The 18,872-nt window shown below is 47.0% G+C and overlaps 1 protein-coding gene across 1 annotated transcript; it reads right to left on the reverse strand.

The window, feature by feature from the left end:
- Positions 1-2,146: 2,146 nt before the first annotated feature.
- On the reverse strand, positions 2,147-3,082 carry LOC309351151 (olfactory receptor 13H1-like; the record flags this gene model as incomplete). Its single annotated transcript, XM_081878519.1, has 1 exon — positions 2,147-3,082. One exon carries the CDS (start codon positions 3,080-3,082, stop codon positions 2,147-2,149), a length of 936 nt encoding a protein of 311 aa, XP_081734645.1.
- Positions 3,083-18,872: the final 15,790 nt, after the last annotated feature.

The raw sequence follows: 18,872 nt of genomic DNA on the forward strand, positions 1-18,872 counted from the left end.
AACTGCTAGGTTGTCAGAAGCAGGGACCGAGCAACGGGAGCTCACCCAGTCGTGGGGATTCGAACTGCTGACCTTCCAATTGGCAAGTCCTAGGCTCTGTGGTTTAACCCACAGCGCCACCCGTGTCCCCTTGAGCACTTAGTATAAGTATTACCTATTGGATATAGGTAACCCAGATCAGAGGAAAGGTGTCCCACAATGAAGTCATCTAATCTGCTTTTTTTGGAATTGGGCAGATTACTCAAGCTCTGTGATGAAGCAATCCTTTCCCTCCTTTTGATCATATTAGGGAACAAACAAATGCAGTGGCAGAGCAGTAAAACAGTAAAATTAAGCAAGAAAACAATAAAACACCAAAACCAGTCCATAAAACAATAAAACTTAACTATAAAATCGGAAACTCATTTGGGGCTGCTGGCGCTGTCACCATCTGACTGGAAGTCTTGCATTTTATGATTCTAATGGCAGAGGTTCACACACACACACACACACAGAGAGAGAGAGAGAGAGAGAGAGAGAGAGAGAGAGAGTGTTATATAGATAGATACTGTAGATTAATTGATATTTCTTTCTTTGATGGTGTCTGTATGGTTCTGTCATGGCCTTGGGCTAGTAAAATAAAGCTTATCTTCTGAAAGGTTCTTATCAATATTGATCGATATTGATCCAGAGTAGATTCCAATGTATAGCTAGCAGAGTAAAAACTTAAACACACTGCAGGAGTCCCAAAAAAATAGACCAGAGGCAATTATATTTCATTCAGCAGAGCTTTACTGCTACTGAAGGCAAATGAGCATCATGGTCACAAATTCAGTACAATCAGGATTGGCCCTGTCCATAAGAAATCCAGTTGCAGCAGACTTAACTTAAATTTACAACTTAACTTATAATAAGACTAAAGCTAAGCATACTATATACAGAACACTACACCAGAAGGAAAGAGAGGTAGAAAGTGAAACCCAGACTCTTTCTGGCCTTATTATTATAGTCAACATGACCTTGACAGAAAGAGATAACAGAACTAATCTAACCCACTTGTACTCAGCTTCTTTGAAGGAATAACCCAAACATCATGAACCTTCTGCTTGCTTCTTTCACACAGAGAAGCTTCCAGTAGCTTCCAGAACCATCTCTACACATCAGATCAATACTTTCTGTACTAAGAAATGCAAAGTGACAAATTCAACCCAATGACAGTCTCCTTGTGGCATTCTTGTGGCCCTCCCTTCATGCTGTGACCATTATGCACCTGTGCGGGAAATACTGGATAAGTCTCACACAGTGCTGTTGGGGACTTCAATATCCATGTCAAGGATGCCTCAAATGGGCTGGTTCAGGACTTCATGGCCTCCATGACAATGATGGGGCTGACTCAGGGCATCGATGGTCCAACGCATGTAGCTGGGCTTACCCTCAACCTGGTCTTTGCCTTAGAGGGGATTGGTAATACTCCATTGACTGTTTTAAAACCATTGTACTGGCTGCCAGTTTGTTTCTGGGCCCCATTCAAGGTGCTCACATTATTCTTTAAAGCCCTAACTGATTTAGGCCCCAAATATCTGAAAGACCACCTCCTTCCCAGCCAGTGTGGTGTAGTGGTTAAGAGCGGTAGTCTCGTAATCTGGGGAACCGGGATCGCATCTCTGCTCCTCCACATGCAGCTGCTGGGTGACCTTGGGCCAGTCACACTTCTCTGAAGTCTCTCAGCCCCACTCACCCCACAGAGTGTTTGTTGTGGGGGAGGAAGGGAAAGGAGAATGTGAGCCACTTTGAGACTCCTTAAAGGGAGTGAAAGGCGGGATATCAAATCCAAACTCTTCTTCTTCTTCTTCCCTACTGACCCTCTTAGGTCCTTAAATGGCAGCTCCTCCTCCACCCCACTCTGCATGGCCCCTAGTGAGAGATGAGGGGAGCTGATTTGTTTATGCTTATTTTACAAATTTATAAACCACATCACAGCCTAAGGCTACAAAAGCAGTGTCTGTGACAAGATTTTAAAAAGATGAAATACAAAAAAAGAAATAAGCATTCCAAAAACTGAACCATTTCTACAAATTTTATTTCTAAAATACGAAGTATTACATTAAAGGAATTCAAAAGAGCATTCAGGCACTCAAGAGGTGTATTCAGATATATTTAAAGGGGGCTAGGGATCCATTTTCCTGCCCATTACCCTCCACAAGGCTCCTTTCACATCCTTGTTCCTCAAACTATAGATCAGAGGGTTCAGCATTGGAGTGACCACACCATAGAAGACAGCAACAAATTTGTCCTGGTTTGAAGATCTGCCTGGCGACCTCAAGTACATGGCCATAGCTGTGCCATAAAAGATCCCAACCACTGTAAGATGGGAGCCACAGGTAGAAAGAGCCTTGCTCCAACGCTGAGCTGAGCGAATCCTCAGCACTGCCAGACTAATGCGAACGTAAGTCAGCAAAATGAAGGCAAAGGGTACTAAGAGAGTGAAAACACTGCTGCCTAGTGAGAAACCTGCATTGGCTGAGATATCAGAACATGCTAGTTTCACAACAGCCTGAACTTCACATGCAAAATGGTTGATGACATTGTGCCCACATAGTTTGATCTTCATGGTGAAGGATGGTACAAGGGTCAACAGGGAGGCCAAGACCCACGAGGAGACAGCCAGACAGCCACACAGCCTTCTGTTCATGATCAGCGTATAGTGGAGTGGCATGCATATCGCCACAAAGCGGTCATAAGCCATGACAGCCAACAGAATGCATTCCGTCGTCCCAAGGAAGAGCGAGATACACATCTGGGCAAAACATCTGGCATTGGAGATAGTGGGCCTCTCCGTGAAGCTGTGGGCCAGCATCTGTGGGACTGTGCTGGTAGTATAACAGATGTCAAGAAGGGAGAGGTTGCCTAGAAAGAAATACATGGGGGTGTGGAGGTGAGGATCTGCTATGATCAAGAGGACAATAAGGCCATTCCCAAGAAGAGTCATTAGATAGAGGAAGAGAAACACGACAAAGAGCATCCTGCGCATGAGTGGCTGGCTGGAGAGCCCAGTCAGGAGGAAGATCTCTGGTGTCGTTTCATTATCATCTTCAGGAACCATGGCGTTGTAAATCCTTCCCAAGATGTGGAATTATCTGCCGGGATAGTAAAGATGCCCCCAAACTATATTAATTGGAGTGTGACTCAATCCCATTACCATTATTGTTGGTGAAATGATAATTTTATAATGGTGAAATGCTTATTTTATAATGTTATCAAATAATTCATGTTTCTTTGAACAAGGGATGGATGAATATTTCAGATTCAATTTCTCACTGTTTCTAAACCTTTTCAGTTTTAAATTCAGTTCTCCATATATCAACATTAGTTTGTGATTGATTGATTGATTGATTGATTGATTGATTGATTTAAAAGCCCTTGTGAAATTTCATTAGCATCTTGGCTCTAATTTTTCCTAATATACACATTTTCTATGTGAAGAAAATTACACTCTGTGTGGAAAATGTATCCTTGGAGCAGAGCTATGAAACCCCAATCTTGCTACATACAAATCCACCCCCTATGCAAATATCATATATACAGTGTATTTAAATGTTCTAGAGAAATCTGTGACTCTCCAGATGTTGCTGGACTACAACTCCCATCATCCCTGACCATCCTGGCTAGGGCTGATTTCCAACCATATGCAGGAGGGCCATGCATTTGTGCCACCACTGTAAGTAAACTGTGCCAGTGCTCCTTGCAAATTGAAGTGACCCAGAAAGGAGTTAAGTGCTAAGAACTTAACATCTGAAGGAGGATTCCCACTCCTTTGCTGTTTTATATTACCCTTCTCCTAGAGCAGCATTCATTGCTTTCTCTCCAAACATGTTGGTACCATCAGATGTAACAAGCATGATATTTGACGAATGTGTTCTTGTTAATTGTCCTGTTTTATGTTGTACTCCACATGTAGCAGTGGACATACCATTCTCTAAGTTTTATTTGCTGCCACAAAAATTCTTAGAGTCATAGGGGTCACATCCAAATACAGATGGAAGAAATTGTCATGTTTGGTTCTCTCAGGTTCTCATTTTCCCCATCTTAAAGTCAGTTCTCCACATGTCTGCTACAATTTGCATTATTATTATTTTAACAATCCTCAGGAAAAAAAATTCAGCATTTTAGTTTGAATTTCTCCTAAAAAATAAATTTTATATGCAGTTTTGACTGACGTTCACATTTGTGCAAGCACCTTCCCTATATATAATGCATTTTTGTATGTTATTATCAGTTCCATATTCTTTTTACATATATTTTCTCCTAATATATGCATTTTTGTGAACATTGCTTGCTTAGAGAACTGCACCATAAAATTTGGATAAGTGCAAGTTCTGGAAGATGGCTGTGTTTCAGTTCTCATATTGATTCAGAAAGTGCAAATTTTTTGGGGGGGGGGTATAGCCAGGTGGCGCTGTGGGTAAAACCTCAGTGCCTAGGACTTGCCGATCGCATGGTCGGCGGTTCGAATCCCTGTGGCGGGGTGAGCTCCCGTCTTTCGGTCCCAGCTCCTGCCCACCTAGCAGTTCGAAAGCACCCTTAAGTGCAAGTAGATAAATAGGTACCGCTTTATAGCGGGAAGGTAAACGGCGTTTCCGTGTGCTGCGCTGGTGCTGGCTCGCCAGAGCAGCTTTGTCACACTGGGCACGTGACCCGGAAGTGTCCTCGGACAGCGCTGGCCCCCAGCCTCTTAAGTGAGATGGGCGCACAACCCTAGAGTCGGACACGACTGGCCTGTACGGGCAGGGGTACCTTTACCTTTATAGCCAGGTACTTTAAATGTATGCTGTGGGTGTGACTATAGTATGATATTGTGTGGTATTAATAGGATGGTGAACATCTCTAATGGAAAAAAAATATGGGTGTTCTCCTAAAAGAATCAATTACTAAAGTCAGCTTGCTATATTACAGTTTAAATTTTTGACAAAAAATGTAAAATACATACAAAAGAAACTTGAAATATTTACCTTATGGGGTGTCCTGTTGGATAACATTTGTTGAAAGGGAAAATAGGTTGCCTGATGGATCTGAAACAAATAGCCTTGTGCAGCCTAATCTCACACACATTTCCTTACAATTAAGTTCCATTAACCTCCATGCGGCTTCCTCCCAAGTAAATGTGCCTATAATTGCAGCTTTAGGAACACTTCTAAAAGAACATAAGAAGATCTAATCCACTAACATCGTGAGGGGATTTCAAATGTTTTGATTAAATTAAAGAATAAATAAAACACCTTTCTGGTTATGACACCAGTCTAAGAAACAGCAAATGTTTGATAAAACCATGAAAACCCAAAACGCTTCTTATATCATCTGACTTAATTAGGCTGTTAACAATTTTTTTTTTGGGGGGGGGACCAGAATATCTCTGCTGATTCAAATGGCAACAATGGAAAGTTGAATCAATCTTCTCAACCAAGCTTCTGATCACAAGTGGTTAATTCTTGTCTTCATGGCCTGAGGAACCATCAGGTCTAGGCCCCCATCTGAACAGAATAAAATCCAATCTCTGTGTGTGACTAGAAAATAACAATTTTTATAATTAAAGCTTGAAAACTCATTATCATGAGTCTTTAGATCCCTGAGAGATTTCAAAAGTTATCTGTACAGACTTCATACCTCTGAGAATATATTAAGAGCAAACTTAGCATGGGTTATTTATTTATTTATTTGAATGGATTTTTAAAGACATATTTTTGTCCATATGGCATCGAAAGCAGCATACAACAAAGCAGTAATAGAGCAGAACACAAAAAATGGCACCTCATAACATTGAAATTGGGCATATTTATAAAAATTATACCAGTTCATATATGTAAAAAGAAATCTTTAAGCAGTTTACACAAGATATAACCAGGAAAGAAAAAGTCAATATGAATTCATATAAAAATAAAAGCAAAGTGTCATTTTGTTGTTGACATTTAAAGCCCTTGAGTAACTTGAGACCAAAATACTGTACAATGGTACCTCAGGTACTTAATTCGTTCCGGAGGTCCGTTCTTAACCTGAAACTGTTCTTAACCTAAAGCACCACATTAGCTAATGGGGCCTCCTGCTGCCGCCGCGCCGCCGGAGCATGATTTCTGTCCTCATCCTGAAGCAAAGTTCTTAACCTGAAGCACTATTTCTGGGTTAGCGGAGTCTGTAACCTGAAGTGTATGTAACCTGAGGTACCACTGTATTGGAAAATCATGAAAGACCATTGTTATCTTGGGGAGATTTGAGTCAAGCCCAGCGATTGCCCCTCACACGCCCAGACAATTCCTAGGCATGAGTCAACTAAGCAATTCATTCTGTTTCTTGTTGTCAGCATGATTCTGTGAAAGAGAGTACCGCTTAGTACCACCTGTCAAATTCTGGGCTATTCTTTATGCAGAGTCTGACACTAACACACTGGATGGCACCAGATGCTTGTCAGGCATTTAAGAGCATCTAGATGGAGAGCCAGAGAGGGATCTCCTTTGGCCCTTGCCGCCTCCTCTGGCCTTGCCCTCCAAAAGGGGCTCTCAGGCAACCATGTTACCTTACAAACAGCCATAAACACAATCTGATTTCCCTAACTCTAGTTATAACCCTAAAGTCAAAGTTTTTTATTAGAATTACTTGTAACTTTTAAGAGATCACATATATCTATAGTTTTAATTCTATTAATGTTTAATTGCTTTTAATGATTGCTTCCCCACTATGCTTTTAGTTGTTTCTATTTTATCTGTAAAGCCATCTTGAGTCCCTGTCAGAGAAAAGGGGGGGATATAAATCACAATAATTATTATTATAGAGTCACTGACCTATGTCCATTTACCCATAAAATACACCTTCCAGCAAAGTTGATTTTGTACCCTAAGATCTCACCTTGCTCTGCACATCCTTTGTGTGAGTTCCTCTGCTCATCTGTACATGCCAACTGTTACATCTTCAATTCATCTTTGTTGGTATTTGGTTAATATTATTGCAGGGCAGCAGCTGAAGAAGGAGCAAAAAGGGTTTTCTCGTGTGTGTGTTTCTTTGTGTTTGATCCATCTTTTAGATTTAGGGGAGCTAGTCTCAAACGTTTGTTGGGGGAGACCTAGGGGTTTTTTTGGGGGGGAGTTATTTGTCCTGTCTGCACGCTTCTTATGATGGAGGACCGCTGTAGCCACCCCCAATGACACGTTCTCAAGATGGAGAGTGAGGGAACAGCTGCAGTCGCCTGCGGTTCCTGCGCAATGTTTGCCATCTTGCCAAAGGTGGCAGGCAGCTTTACCTGCAGCAATTGCATGTTGATTGCCCTCTTAAAAGACAAAGTCCAGCAACTGGAGGAACGTGTAGCTACACTCCAAAGAATTAGAGAGCTGGAGCTCTTCTTGGAAGCAACAGAGCACACCGTCTCCACCAAGGAGGAGACAGGGGACTCCCCTGAGAAGGAGGCTAGTTCACCAACACAGGAGCCAGATATATGGAGAAACGTGACTCAAAGAAGTAGGAGGCCCAGGGTTCGCTCTGATTGTTTAGAAATACACAATCGCTTTGAGGTCCTCTCCCCTAGCATGGAAGACAAAGAGCAGACTCCATTTGAGGATCTCTCCCTCATTACAGTTGATCAGGTATATGAAGACGAGCAGCAAAGTCAGTCCTCAGGGAATGTGCAGGCGACCTTGGAACGGACAGCTCATGGAAGAACCCCGACCAAACCTAAGAGGAGGCGTGTAGTGGTGATAGGGGATTCCCTACTGAGGGGAACAGAAGCAGTGATCTGTGGGCCTGACAAGATGTCTCGGGAAGTGTGCTGTCTCCCCGGGGCTAAGATCCAAGATGTAACTGAACGACTGCAAGGAATCATAAAACCCACTGACAAATACCCCTTCCTCTTGGTTCATGTGGGAACCAATGACACTGCAAGCAATAGCCTCCAGAAGATCAAAAGAGACTATGAGGCTCTGGGCAGGAAATTGAAACTGTCAGACCTGACAGAAACAATTAAATGCACAAATTGTCATCTCATCTGTCCTCCCAGCTGAAAGACGTGGCCCAGGGAGAGAGGGAAAAATAGTGGAAGTGAACAGCTGGCTTCGCAAATGGTGTAAACAGGAACGGTTTGGATTCTTAGATCAAGGACTGCAGTTTCTTGAAGATGGACTTCTGGCAAGCGATGGGTTGGGAGGAATGTTCTGGCAAGCGATGGGTTGGGAGGAATGGTTTTGCCAAAAATCTCAGAAACCTCATCAGGAGTGCTTTAAACTGACTAATGTGGGGGAGGGAGACAGTGCTCCTGAAGGTAGGAGTCTATCAATTGATGAAGATGATCATCCAAATGTCATAGACCAAATGGAGCAAACAGCACGCAGACCTAGTGGTGGGAGGAAAAAATCCTTAAATATGAGACATGGGGGAATGATTAATGGACTTCAATGTCTGTACACTAATGTGCAAAGCATGGGAAATAAACAAGATGAGCTTGAGCTCTTGGTACAGCAAACTAAATATGACATAATAGGCATCACTGAAACCTGGTGGGATAAGTCCCATGACTGGAATGTAATAATGGAGGGATACAATCTATTTCAGAGAAACAGACCAGACAAGAAAGGAGGAGGAGTGGCGTTATATGTCAGGGATGTGTATACCTGTGAAGAGATCCAAGATTTAGAACCTCAAAGCCAAAGTGAGAGCATTTGGGTCAAAATTAAGGGAGAGAAGAATAACAGTGACCTCATTGTGGGAGTTTACTATAGATCCCCAAGCCAAACGGAGGACATAGATGATGCCTTCCTGGAACAGATGGCCAAGCATGCAAAAGGAAGGGAGATAGTAGTAATGGGGGACTTCAATTACCCAGATATTTGTTGGATGTCAAACTCAGCCAAGAGCATAAGGTCAAACAGATTCCTCACTGGCCTTGCATACAACTTCATTGTCCAGAAAGTGGGAGAAGCAACAAGAGGAACAGCCATTTTAGATCTGGTCCTAACCAATGTTGATGACCTGGTTAGTGGGGTAGAAGTGGAAGGATCATTAGGCGCGAGTGATCATGCTCTTCTGAAGTTTACTATACAGCGGAAAGGAGCAGCCAAGCATACTAGGACTCAATTTCTTGACTTTAAGAAAGCTGACTTCATAAAACTTAGGGAAGTGCTGGGTGAGATCCCATGGACAGTAATACTAAAAGGAAAGGGAGTTCATGATGGCTGGGAGTTTGTTAAGAGGGAGATAGTAAAAGCACAACTTCAGGCAATACCAATGAGACGGAAACATGGAAGGTGCCTAAAGAAGCCAGGGTGGCTATCTAAAGAACTTTTAACTGAGTTAAGATTAAAAAAGGATGTGTACAAAAAATGGAAAAGGGGGGAAACCACCAAAGAGGAATTCAAACAAATAGCCAGCACATGTAGACACAAAGTCAGAAAAGCTAAAGCACAGAATGAACTCAGGCTTGCTAGAGAGGTTAAAAGCAACAAAAAAGGCTTTTATGGGTATGTTCGTAGCAAAAGGAAGAACAAAGAAATAGTGGGGTCACTCAGAGGAGAAGATGGTGAAATGCAAACAGGGGACACAGAAAGGGCTGAACTCCTCAATGCCTTCTTTGCCTCAGTCTTTTCCGATAAATAAAATAATGCCCGACCTGAAGAATTTGGAGCAAATGGTTCAGCAGAGGAAACACAGCCCAGAATAACTAAGGAGATAGTACAAGAATACTTGGCTAGTTTAGATGTATTCAAGTCTCCAGGGCCAGATGAACTGCATCCAAGAGTATTAAAAGAACTGGCAGATGTGATCTCAGAACCACTGGCAGTCATCTTTGAGAATTCCTGGAGAACAGGCGAAGTCCCAGCAGACTGGAGGAGGGCAAATGTTGTCCCTATTTTCAAAAAGGGGAAAAGAGAGGACCCAAATAATTACCGCCCAGTCAGTCTGACATCAATACCAGGGAAGATTCTGGAGCAGATCATTAAGCAAACAGTCTGTGAGCACCTAGAAAGGAATACTGTGATCACCAATAGTCAGCATGGATTTCTGAAAAATAAGTCATGTCAGACTAACCTGACCTCATTTTTTGACAGAATTACAAGCCTGGTAGATGAAGGGAACACAGTGGATGTAGCCTACCTTGATTTCAGCAAGGCATTTGACAAGGTGCCCCATGATATTCTTGTAAAGAAGCTGGTAAAATGCAGACTTGACTATGCTACCACTCAGTGGATTTGTAACTGGCTGACTGACCGAACCCAAAGGGTGCTCATCAATGGTTCCTCTTCATCCTGGAGAAGAGTGACTAGTGGGGTGCCACAGGGTTCTGTCTTGGGCCCGGTCTTATTCAACATCTTTATCAACGACTTGGATGATGGACTCAAGGGCATCCTGATCAAATTTGCAGATGACACCTGTCAGAACTGCCCTAGGTCCCAGCTCACAGAGGACCAACGCCAGGTCGTTGTCATATATACAAAAGTCTTTATTGAAGTTCAGTTTCCATTCCAAAACCTTGGCGCGCAGCTCTACGTCTTAAGCCCTAGACCGCCGAAGCTCCATCTGAATCTCCTCCCCTTCCACACCAGTTTAAGACTCTAGCCTTGCTCCACCTCTTCCTTAGCTCCTTCCTCCTCTGGGCCCTCCTGCCCGCTGGGGTTTCACCCTTTCTGGACTCTTCTGACGCTGACTCCCCTGATTCTTCCCCCTCCCTCCGGCGGGCTTTAGGACCTGGTTCCCTATCCGGGCTACCTGCTGTGCCGCTCGCCTGTACATTTGAACTTGGCGTGCGAGCCCAGCCGGCAACCTTCCTCTTGACCGTTCCCTCGCTCTCCGATGGAGGCGTGGTCAACCCTAACTCATCTTCTCTCCCTCCTGGAGGAGACGCTGTCCCTGATACCTGGGATTCTTCCCCCCCACTGCGCTCTGGTGGGGAAGCTGGTCCTGATCTCCAGCCACTGCTCTGGGAGTCCCCACTGGCCCCTTGCTTCTGGCGCGTCCCCCCTGGGACCCCCCTCGCCCTGGCCATCGGCGCCCCCCTCTGGGAATCTTCTGATTCGCTGGATAGGCTCATGGAATCTCTCGGGCCACTGTCACCTTCTCCCACGCTGCCCTCAGATTCTTCCCCTTCGCTCTCCATTCCCTCTCTTCCCTGTGCCTCTGCTCCTGAGCCCCTGACAACACCAATCTGGGAGGGGTGGCTAACACCCCAGAGGACAGGATCACACTTCAAAACGACCTTGACAGATTAGAGAACTGGGCCAAAACAAACAAGATGAATTTTAACAGGGAGAAATGTAAAGTATTGCACTTGGGCAAAAAAAATGAGAGGCACAAATACAAGATGGGTGACACCTGGCTTGAGAGCAGTACATGTGAAAAGGATCTAGGAGTCTTGGTTGACCACAAACTTGACATGAGCCAACAGTGTGACGCAGCAGCTAAAAAAGCCAATGCAATTCTGGGCTGCATCAATAGGAGTATAGCATCTAGATCAAGGGAAGTAATAGTGCCACTGTATTCTGCTCTGGTCAGACCTCACCTGGAGTACTGTGTCCAGTTCTGGGCACCACAGTTCAAGAAGGACACTGACAAACTGGAACGTGTCCAGAGGAGGGCAACCAAAATGGTCAAAGGCCTGGAAACGATGCCTTATGAGGAACGGCTAAGGGAGCTGGGCATGTTTAGCCTGGAGAAGAGGAGGTTAAGGGGGGATATGATAGCCATGTTCAAATATATAAAAGGATGTCACATAGAGGAGGGAGAAAGGTTGTTTTCTGCTGCTCCAGAGAAGCGGACATGGAGCAATGGTTCCAAACTACACGAAAGAAGATTCCACCTAAACATTAGGAAGAACTTCCTGACAGTAAGAGCTGTTCGACAGTGGAATTTGCTGCCAAGGAGTGTGGTGGAGTCTCCTTCTTTGGAGGTCTTTAAGCAGAGGCTTGACAACCATATGTCAGGAGTGCTCTGATGGTGTTTCCTGCTTGGCAGGGGGTTGGACTCGATGGCCCTTGTGGTCTTTTCCAACTCTATGATTCTATGATTCTATGAAAAAGAATTTCCCAGAAATCTTAAATCACAAAAGCAAACAGCAAAGAGAAGTGACTTAACATGACTAAGTTAGGTCCATTAATTTCAGTGGGTCTACTCTGAGTAACAGTTGAATACCACCCATATTCTTCCCACTTGCCCTTCTCCCCATTGTATTCAAGTATACATTATGAGCCCCTCTGAGCAGAGACCTGACATTGAAGAGTCTGTAAGCAACATGTAGCAATTAAAATTTTAAAAGCCCAATCATGCTGCTCCACTTACAGTGTAGTTTAAGACTAAGTCCAACATGCCATGTAAAAAAATTACCCTGGATGTTCTATGGCTATTTTATTTTTCCCCCTGCACTGTCATGTATTTGTATATGATTAAACATTAGAACCGTAACCTATTTATTTGTTTAGAATATTCATATAATGTGGGGGACGCGGGTGGCGCTGTGGGTAAAAGCCTCAGCGCCTAGGGCTTGCCGATCGAAAGGTCGGCGGTTCGAATCCCCGCGGCGGGGTGCGCTCCCGCTGCTCGGTCCCAGCGCCTGCCAACCTAGCAGTTCGAAAGCACCCCCGGGTGCAAGTAGATAAATAGGGACCGCTTACTGGCGGGAAGGTAAACGGCGTTTCCGTGTGTGCTGCGCTGGCTCGCCAGATGCAGCTTTGTCACGCTGGCCACGTGACCCGGAAGTGTCTCCGGACAGCGCTGGCCCCCGGCCTCTTGAGTGAGATGGGTGCACCAACCCCAGAGTCTGTCAAGACTGGCCCGTACGGGCAGGGGTACCTTTACCTTTACCTTAAATATTAGAACCGTAACCTATTTATTTGTTTAGAATATTCATATAACTACTTTTCAACAAAAAGTGTTCCAAGTGGCTTATATCGTAGAACAGAGGGACTTTGGAAACATTCCAAAAGAGGTTTCACCTACATGATGTCCACTCCCAGTTGGGGCTGGACTACATCTCCCTCCAGCTCTCACTCTTACCCATACTGGCTAGGGCTGATGGGAGTTGTAGTCCAAAATAGCCGGAGAGCAGCAGGCTGAGGAAGGCTGTTTTAAAACATTTTAATCTTAATTATAGTTCCCTCTAGTGTCTCACTCTACCTTGAGCCTTGTGGATTTCATGGAGCAGATGGTATCAACCACTTACGCCTCACGAAACTAGGCAGAGGAGGTAGTGGGAAGTGTTATGTACTGAAGTTCTCACCCTGGGCCAGCAGGGGGATACTGTAGATAGTTATGAAGGATCGAAAGTGACGTTCAGTGATTAGATAGTTTTAGAAAATGGCAACAGTTACATTGTTCTGGAGCTCTATATAAGCAGGCTGACCGAGCTCCTCAGTCAGTTCTGTTCCAGCTTACAAATAAAGAGCTGCTTTTGGAAGAATCGCTGTGTTGTCTGATATGTTCGCCCACAACTTAACACTGGCGACGAGGGTGGGATCGATGGACATCAGAGCACAGCCAGATGCGGCCATCCTCTGAACTGAGCTGAATCACTGAGCTGAATCACTGAACAGAACCAATTCAGAGCTGACTGTTCTGGCTAGAGCACTGTGTTCCATCCATCGCCCTTCACGCCAGCATCGGAATCATGGCTTCACTTGTGCCTCTACCGCCGTTTGCACCAGCCTCTGAATCATGGGACTCCTACCTAGCTCGGTTCAACTGCTACCTCCAAGCCAACAAGCTGACAGCAGTATCAAAGGAACGGAAGAGGGGCCTATTCCTCAGCCTCTGTGGGCCTGAGGTGTTTGAGATGGCCTGAGCATTGGTTGCGCCTGAAACAGTCCAGGCAACACCATGGGACACGATCCAAGAGAAGCTCCGCAACCACTACGCAATCGAATCATCTGCGGGGTCCGGGACATCCATCTGCAACGGCGTCTCCTCGCCAAGCCAGACCTCACGCTGCAGAAAGCCATTGAGGAGGCTGTGGCCTCAGAAGCTGCTGAACGCTCCGCCCAGGAGATCCGCAAGGCCAGCAGCCCGCGTCTTGCTAGGAAGCCAGTTCCAGTGCATCACGAAGAGGCCAGCAGTGATGAGGCATCCTCCAGTGAAGACGATGACGTGCACCAGACAAAGCGGGAGTGCAGGAAGTTCCAGCAGAAGTCCAAGGGCCAACCGGAATGTGCCGGCTGCAGAGGCAACCATTCCCGTACCAAGTGTCGATTCAGAGATGCCATCTGTCGGACGTGTTCCAGAAGGGGCCACATCGATAAGATCTGCCGATTGTCCCCGTCTGACAACCCCCCTTCACCGACTCGCAAGTCCAAGTCTTTACTCCAGTCTGCCAAGGAAAGCTGTTTCGCTCTCACCAACTGCCGCTGCCCGTCTGGAACCACGATTGGCCAAATTGACTCGCCTACAGGACGCAAGCTGAACATCACGGTGCTCATCGAAGGAGCTCCATGTGACATGGAGATCGACACCGGGTCTGTCCTGTCCATCGTGTCTTGGAGCACCATCAAAAGACTGGTACCCAGAGTGCCCAAAAGGCAACTCGACTCTCACCGCGTACACCTGAGAGACTACCAGGGAAATGACATTCCCGTGGTAGGCGTTGGCCGGTTCCGGATCTCCTTCAAGGATTTTTCGGGCCTGCTCCAACTGGTGGTGGTCGAAGGTCAGCGGCCAAGCTTCCTAGGGCTAGACTGGTTTGATGCCCTCGGCCTGGAAGTCACCGGCATCAACTGCATCTCTAACGCAGAGACTGAGGATCTGGTCAAAGACTTTGCCGAGGTTTTTGACGGCACTTTGGGGCAATATACAGGTACGCCCATCTCCTTTAGCCTTGATCCACAAGTCGCCCCCATCAAGCTAAAGCCACGCCAGGTTCCCTTTGCTCTCAAGGCTAAAGTGGACGAACAACTGGACAAGCTGATTGCCCAAGGAGTTTTGGAGCCGGTTGACCACGCCAAGTGGGAAACCCCCATCGTCACACCTGTCAAGCCAGACGGGTCGGTGAGAATCTGCGCTGACTACAAGTGCACGATCAACAAGGCACTTCAGCAGCACGCTTATCCGGTTCCTGTTGTCCAACACCTGCTGAATTCCCTGGGTGAGGGTAAGGTCTTTGCTAAGCTGGACCTTGCCCAAGCCTATCAACAACTGCCCATCGATGATGCCACTGCTGAAGCCCAGACGATCGTCCCACCACGATCGATCGTCCGTTGCCGCCGGTTGCAGTTTGGGGTGAGTGTGGCTCCTGGCATCTTCCAAAGCCTTATGGAGCGTCTCCTGCAAGGGCTTCGGGGCATGGTACCATATTTTGATGACGTCTTGGTGTCCGCAGACTCACACCAGCAGCTGTTCGAGCGCCTCCGTACCGTGCTGACCAGGTTCCAGGAGGCCAGGCTCAAGGTAAAGAGGGAGAAGTGCCAGATCGCCGTTCCACAGGTGGAGTTCCTGGGCTATCTTATCGATGCCTCCGGCCTTCACCCAACCACATCCAAGATCCGCGCTATCCAGCAGGCCCCCATCCCAAAGAACAAGACAGAGTTGCAGGCGTTCCTGGGGCTGCTGAACTTTTATAACATGTTCCTGCCCCACAAAGCCACGGTGGCTGAGCCTCTTCACCGACTCCTCAGCACAAAGACGCCTTGGTCCTGGGGTTATCGGGAGACAGCGGCCTTCAACGTGGTCAAGGCTCTCCTTTCATCGGACAGTGTGCTGGTACAGTACAGTGAAGCCAGGCCGCTGGTCCTTGCCTGCGACGCCTCACCTTTTGGCATTGGCGCTGTCCTTAGTCACCGTTTTCCAGACGGAAGAGAAGCACCGCTCGCCTACTTTTCCAGGACACTATCTCTGACTGAACAGAATTACAGTCAGCTTGACAAGGAGGCACTGACACTTGTGGCTGGAGTGAAGAGGTTCCATGAATACCTCTACGGCAGGACTTTTGACCTCATCACTGACCACAAGCCGCTCCTGGGCCTCCTTGCCGGTGATCGTCCAACTCCACTGGTCCTCTCGCCGCACATGCTGCAATGGACTGTTTTCCTGGCTGCTTACCACTACCGGCTCGTCCATCGCCCGGGGAAATCGATGGGCCATGCCGACGCCCTCAGCCGTTGCCCTCTTCCAGCATTTGTGGAAGACCCGGCTCCTGCTTCATTGCTCCTCCTGATTGAGGATCTTCCGGCAGCACCTGTATCGGCTGCCACGGTGGCCTCCAGATCACACCATCAGCCGTGTGCTCAACTGGGCGTGGAGGGGGTGGCCACAAGGGCCTTTTGCATCAGATTTCCAACCGTTCGCAACCAGACAACATGAACTCTCGGCTCATCGCGGCTGTCTGCTGTGGGAAGACCGTGTCGTGATTCCCCAAAGACTCCGTCAACGTGTCCTGAAGGCTCTGCACGTTGGCCACCCGGGAATCGTCAAAATGAAGGCGTTGGCTTGGTGTTATGTCTGGTGGCCTAACATGGACGATGCCATCACTGCCTGGGTGTCCGCCTGTCAAGCACGCCAAGAATCGAGGCCTGCACCACCGGCAGCTAAGGGACACACCTGGGAGACGCCCAAGACACCCTGGTCGAGGGTGCACATCGATCTGGCCGGCACCTTTCACGGCCAGACCTTTATGGTAGTGGTGGACGCCTATTCCAAATGGCTGGAGGTGGCCCTGATGCCCTCCACCACTCCCGAGGCTGTCATCCGGGTGCTGCAAGGCCTCTTTGCGACGCATGGGTGTCCTGATGTCCTTGTCTCCGACAACGGACCGCAGTTCACATCAGGCACTTTTGAGCAGTATCTTTTGGGACTGGGCATCCGCCATGCCCTAACGGCACCATTTCATCCATCCAGCAACGGGCAAGCGGAGAGAATGGTGCACTCGGCAAAAGAGGCACTGGCGCACCTGGACCGGGGACACTGGCACGAGCGGGTCACCGAATACTTGTTCGTGCAACACATCACCCCCTCATGTGGCCACAGGGCGGAGTCCTGCTGAACTGCTTATGGGCCGCTGCCTCAGGTCCCCGCTTGACCAGCTGCACCTGCACTTTGCCGTGGCCGAACCCCCAGGTTGTGCCAATGCACCACGGTCATTTGTTCCAGGAAACCAGGTCTTTGCCCGGAACTATATGGGGGACATTCCTTGGGTGCCAGCCACAGTAGTGGGAGTCACTGGACCTCGCTCGTACCAGGTGGCACTCGAAGACGGACGCTTGTGGCGCCGGCACATAGACCAGCTTAGGCGTAGGGTTGGGGACTTGGACACTACCGTGGTGCCCCCAACTGCACTCATGGCTCCGGAAGAGACACTTACAGATGGTGAGGCTCCATCTACACCTCTCTCACAAACTGCCAGAGTGGAGCCAAACCAAGCCACTTCAGAGGGTCTGCCAGAATTACCACAGGCTCAGACCACTCCACTTGCGGAGCCTCCACCCACAGCAGCGGATCCAGGGGACTTGGTTTCAATGCCACCTAGGGTCGCACCACAGTCTCAGCAAGAATTGGGTGGCCCCCGGTCTTGGCTGAGGCAAGGAAGAAGGGCTACCCCTATGCTATTCATATAATCAGTTATCAGAAATCAATATATTCATATATGCTCACACGTAATCGAGGCTTACAGTGTTTGAAAATCCATTTTGAATCAAAGGGAAGCTGTGCCTTAGCTAACTGCATATTGCTTGGAACAGCAAGATTTAGAACCGACCTTTCCCCTACTACTTCTGTGAACCCTGGACATGGGGAAGACGTGAATCAGAGATTCTGGTACAAAACCCCCTCAGATACAGGCTAAATTAGTCCACAGAACAGGAAGAGCAAAACCACAAAAACTCCAAACTCCCTGTCCTGTCATAACTAGGGGAGAGGTTAGACAGAGCGTCATTACAGGCATCGGAAAGCAGAACTTGAACTCGGTGTTTGACCAGTGCTTGTCCAGGTGCTGGACGCATGGCCAGAAGCTTGCTAATTGGTTATTCCTTGCTGACAATATCGTGACTGTCTCATGATTGTCTCATGATCTATGATTTGCTGTGATCTACTCAGGTATAAAGATCTCTGGATTTCTGTCAATCGGGGTCCCAGTTCTTTTGGAAGAGATTCCAACTGGGTCCTTATTGCCTGGCAATAAACTTCACCTTCTTTTTCTCCTATTACTGAGTCTGCCTGATCCTTATTTTGCACCTAGTGAGTTCCTGCTCACGCTCACCTGCAACATGGCTACCAGTCCCCGGCGGTCTGACAGAGTTTCCAAGCGTCCAACTTAGCTAAAGGACTATGTTGTTGGACATGTATCACTGTTGGTCTAAGTATGTAAAAAGTAACGATATGCTTTTGTGCCTAATTGAACCATTACGTGTAGTGCTGTATATAAGGAAACCATTACGATTGTAACTAACGCCTTATCTCGGTGGGGAGGGGTGTTATGTACCGAAGTTCTCACCCTGGGCCAGCAGGGGGATACTGTAGATAGTTATGCAAATGAAGGATTGAAAGTGACGTTCAGTGATTGGATAGTTTTAGAAAATGGCAACAGTTACATTGTTCTGGAGCTCTATCTAAGCAGGCTGACTGAGCTCCTTAGTCAGTTCTGTTCCAGCTTACAAATAAAGAGCTGCTTTTGGAAGAATCGCTGTGTCGTCTGATATGTTCGCCCACAACTTAACAGGAAGTGTTTGGCAAGTATTTGTTCCAAAAGTCCTCTCCTCAGCCCTCATCTTCCTGCCGTCTTCTTGCTGGGCCACAGGGCTTTGCACCCTGGAAGCACATAACCAAGCACCAGACCCAGGCAATGCATGATGATAGTTGTCAAGAACACCACTAAGACAAGCTTTTTATTTGTATTTTTTATTTGTTTTATTTGTCCCCACACCCCATGAGCTCAAGGTGGTGTACATGGTTAG

Source organism: Podarcis erhardii (genome assembly GCF_964252035.2).
Source record: "Podarcis erhardii genome assembly, chromosome: 10".
NCBI classification, from domain to species: domain Eukaryota; kingdom Metazoa; phylum Chordata; class Lepidosauria; order Squamata; family Lacertidae; genus Podarcis; species Podarcis erhardii.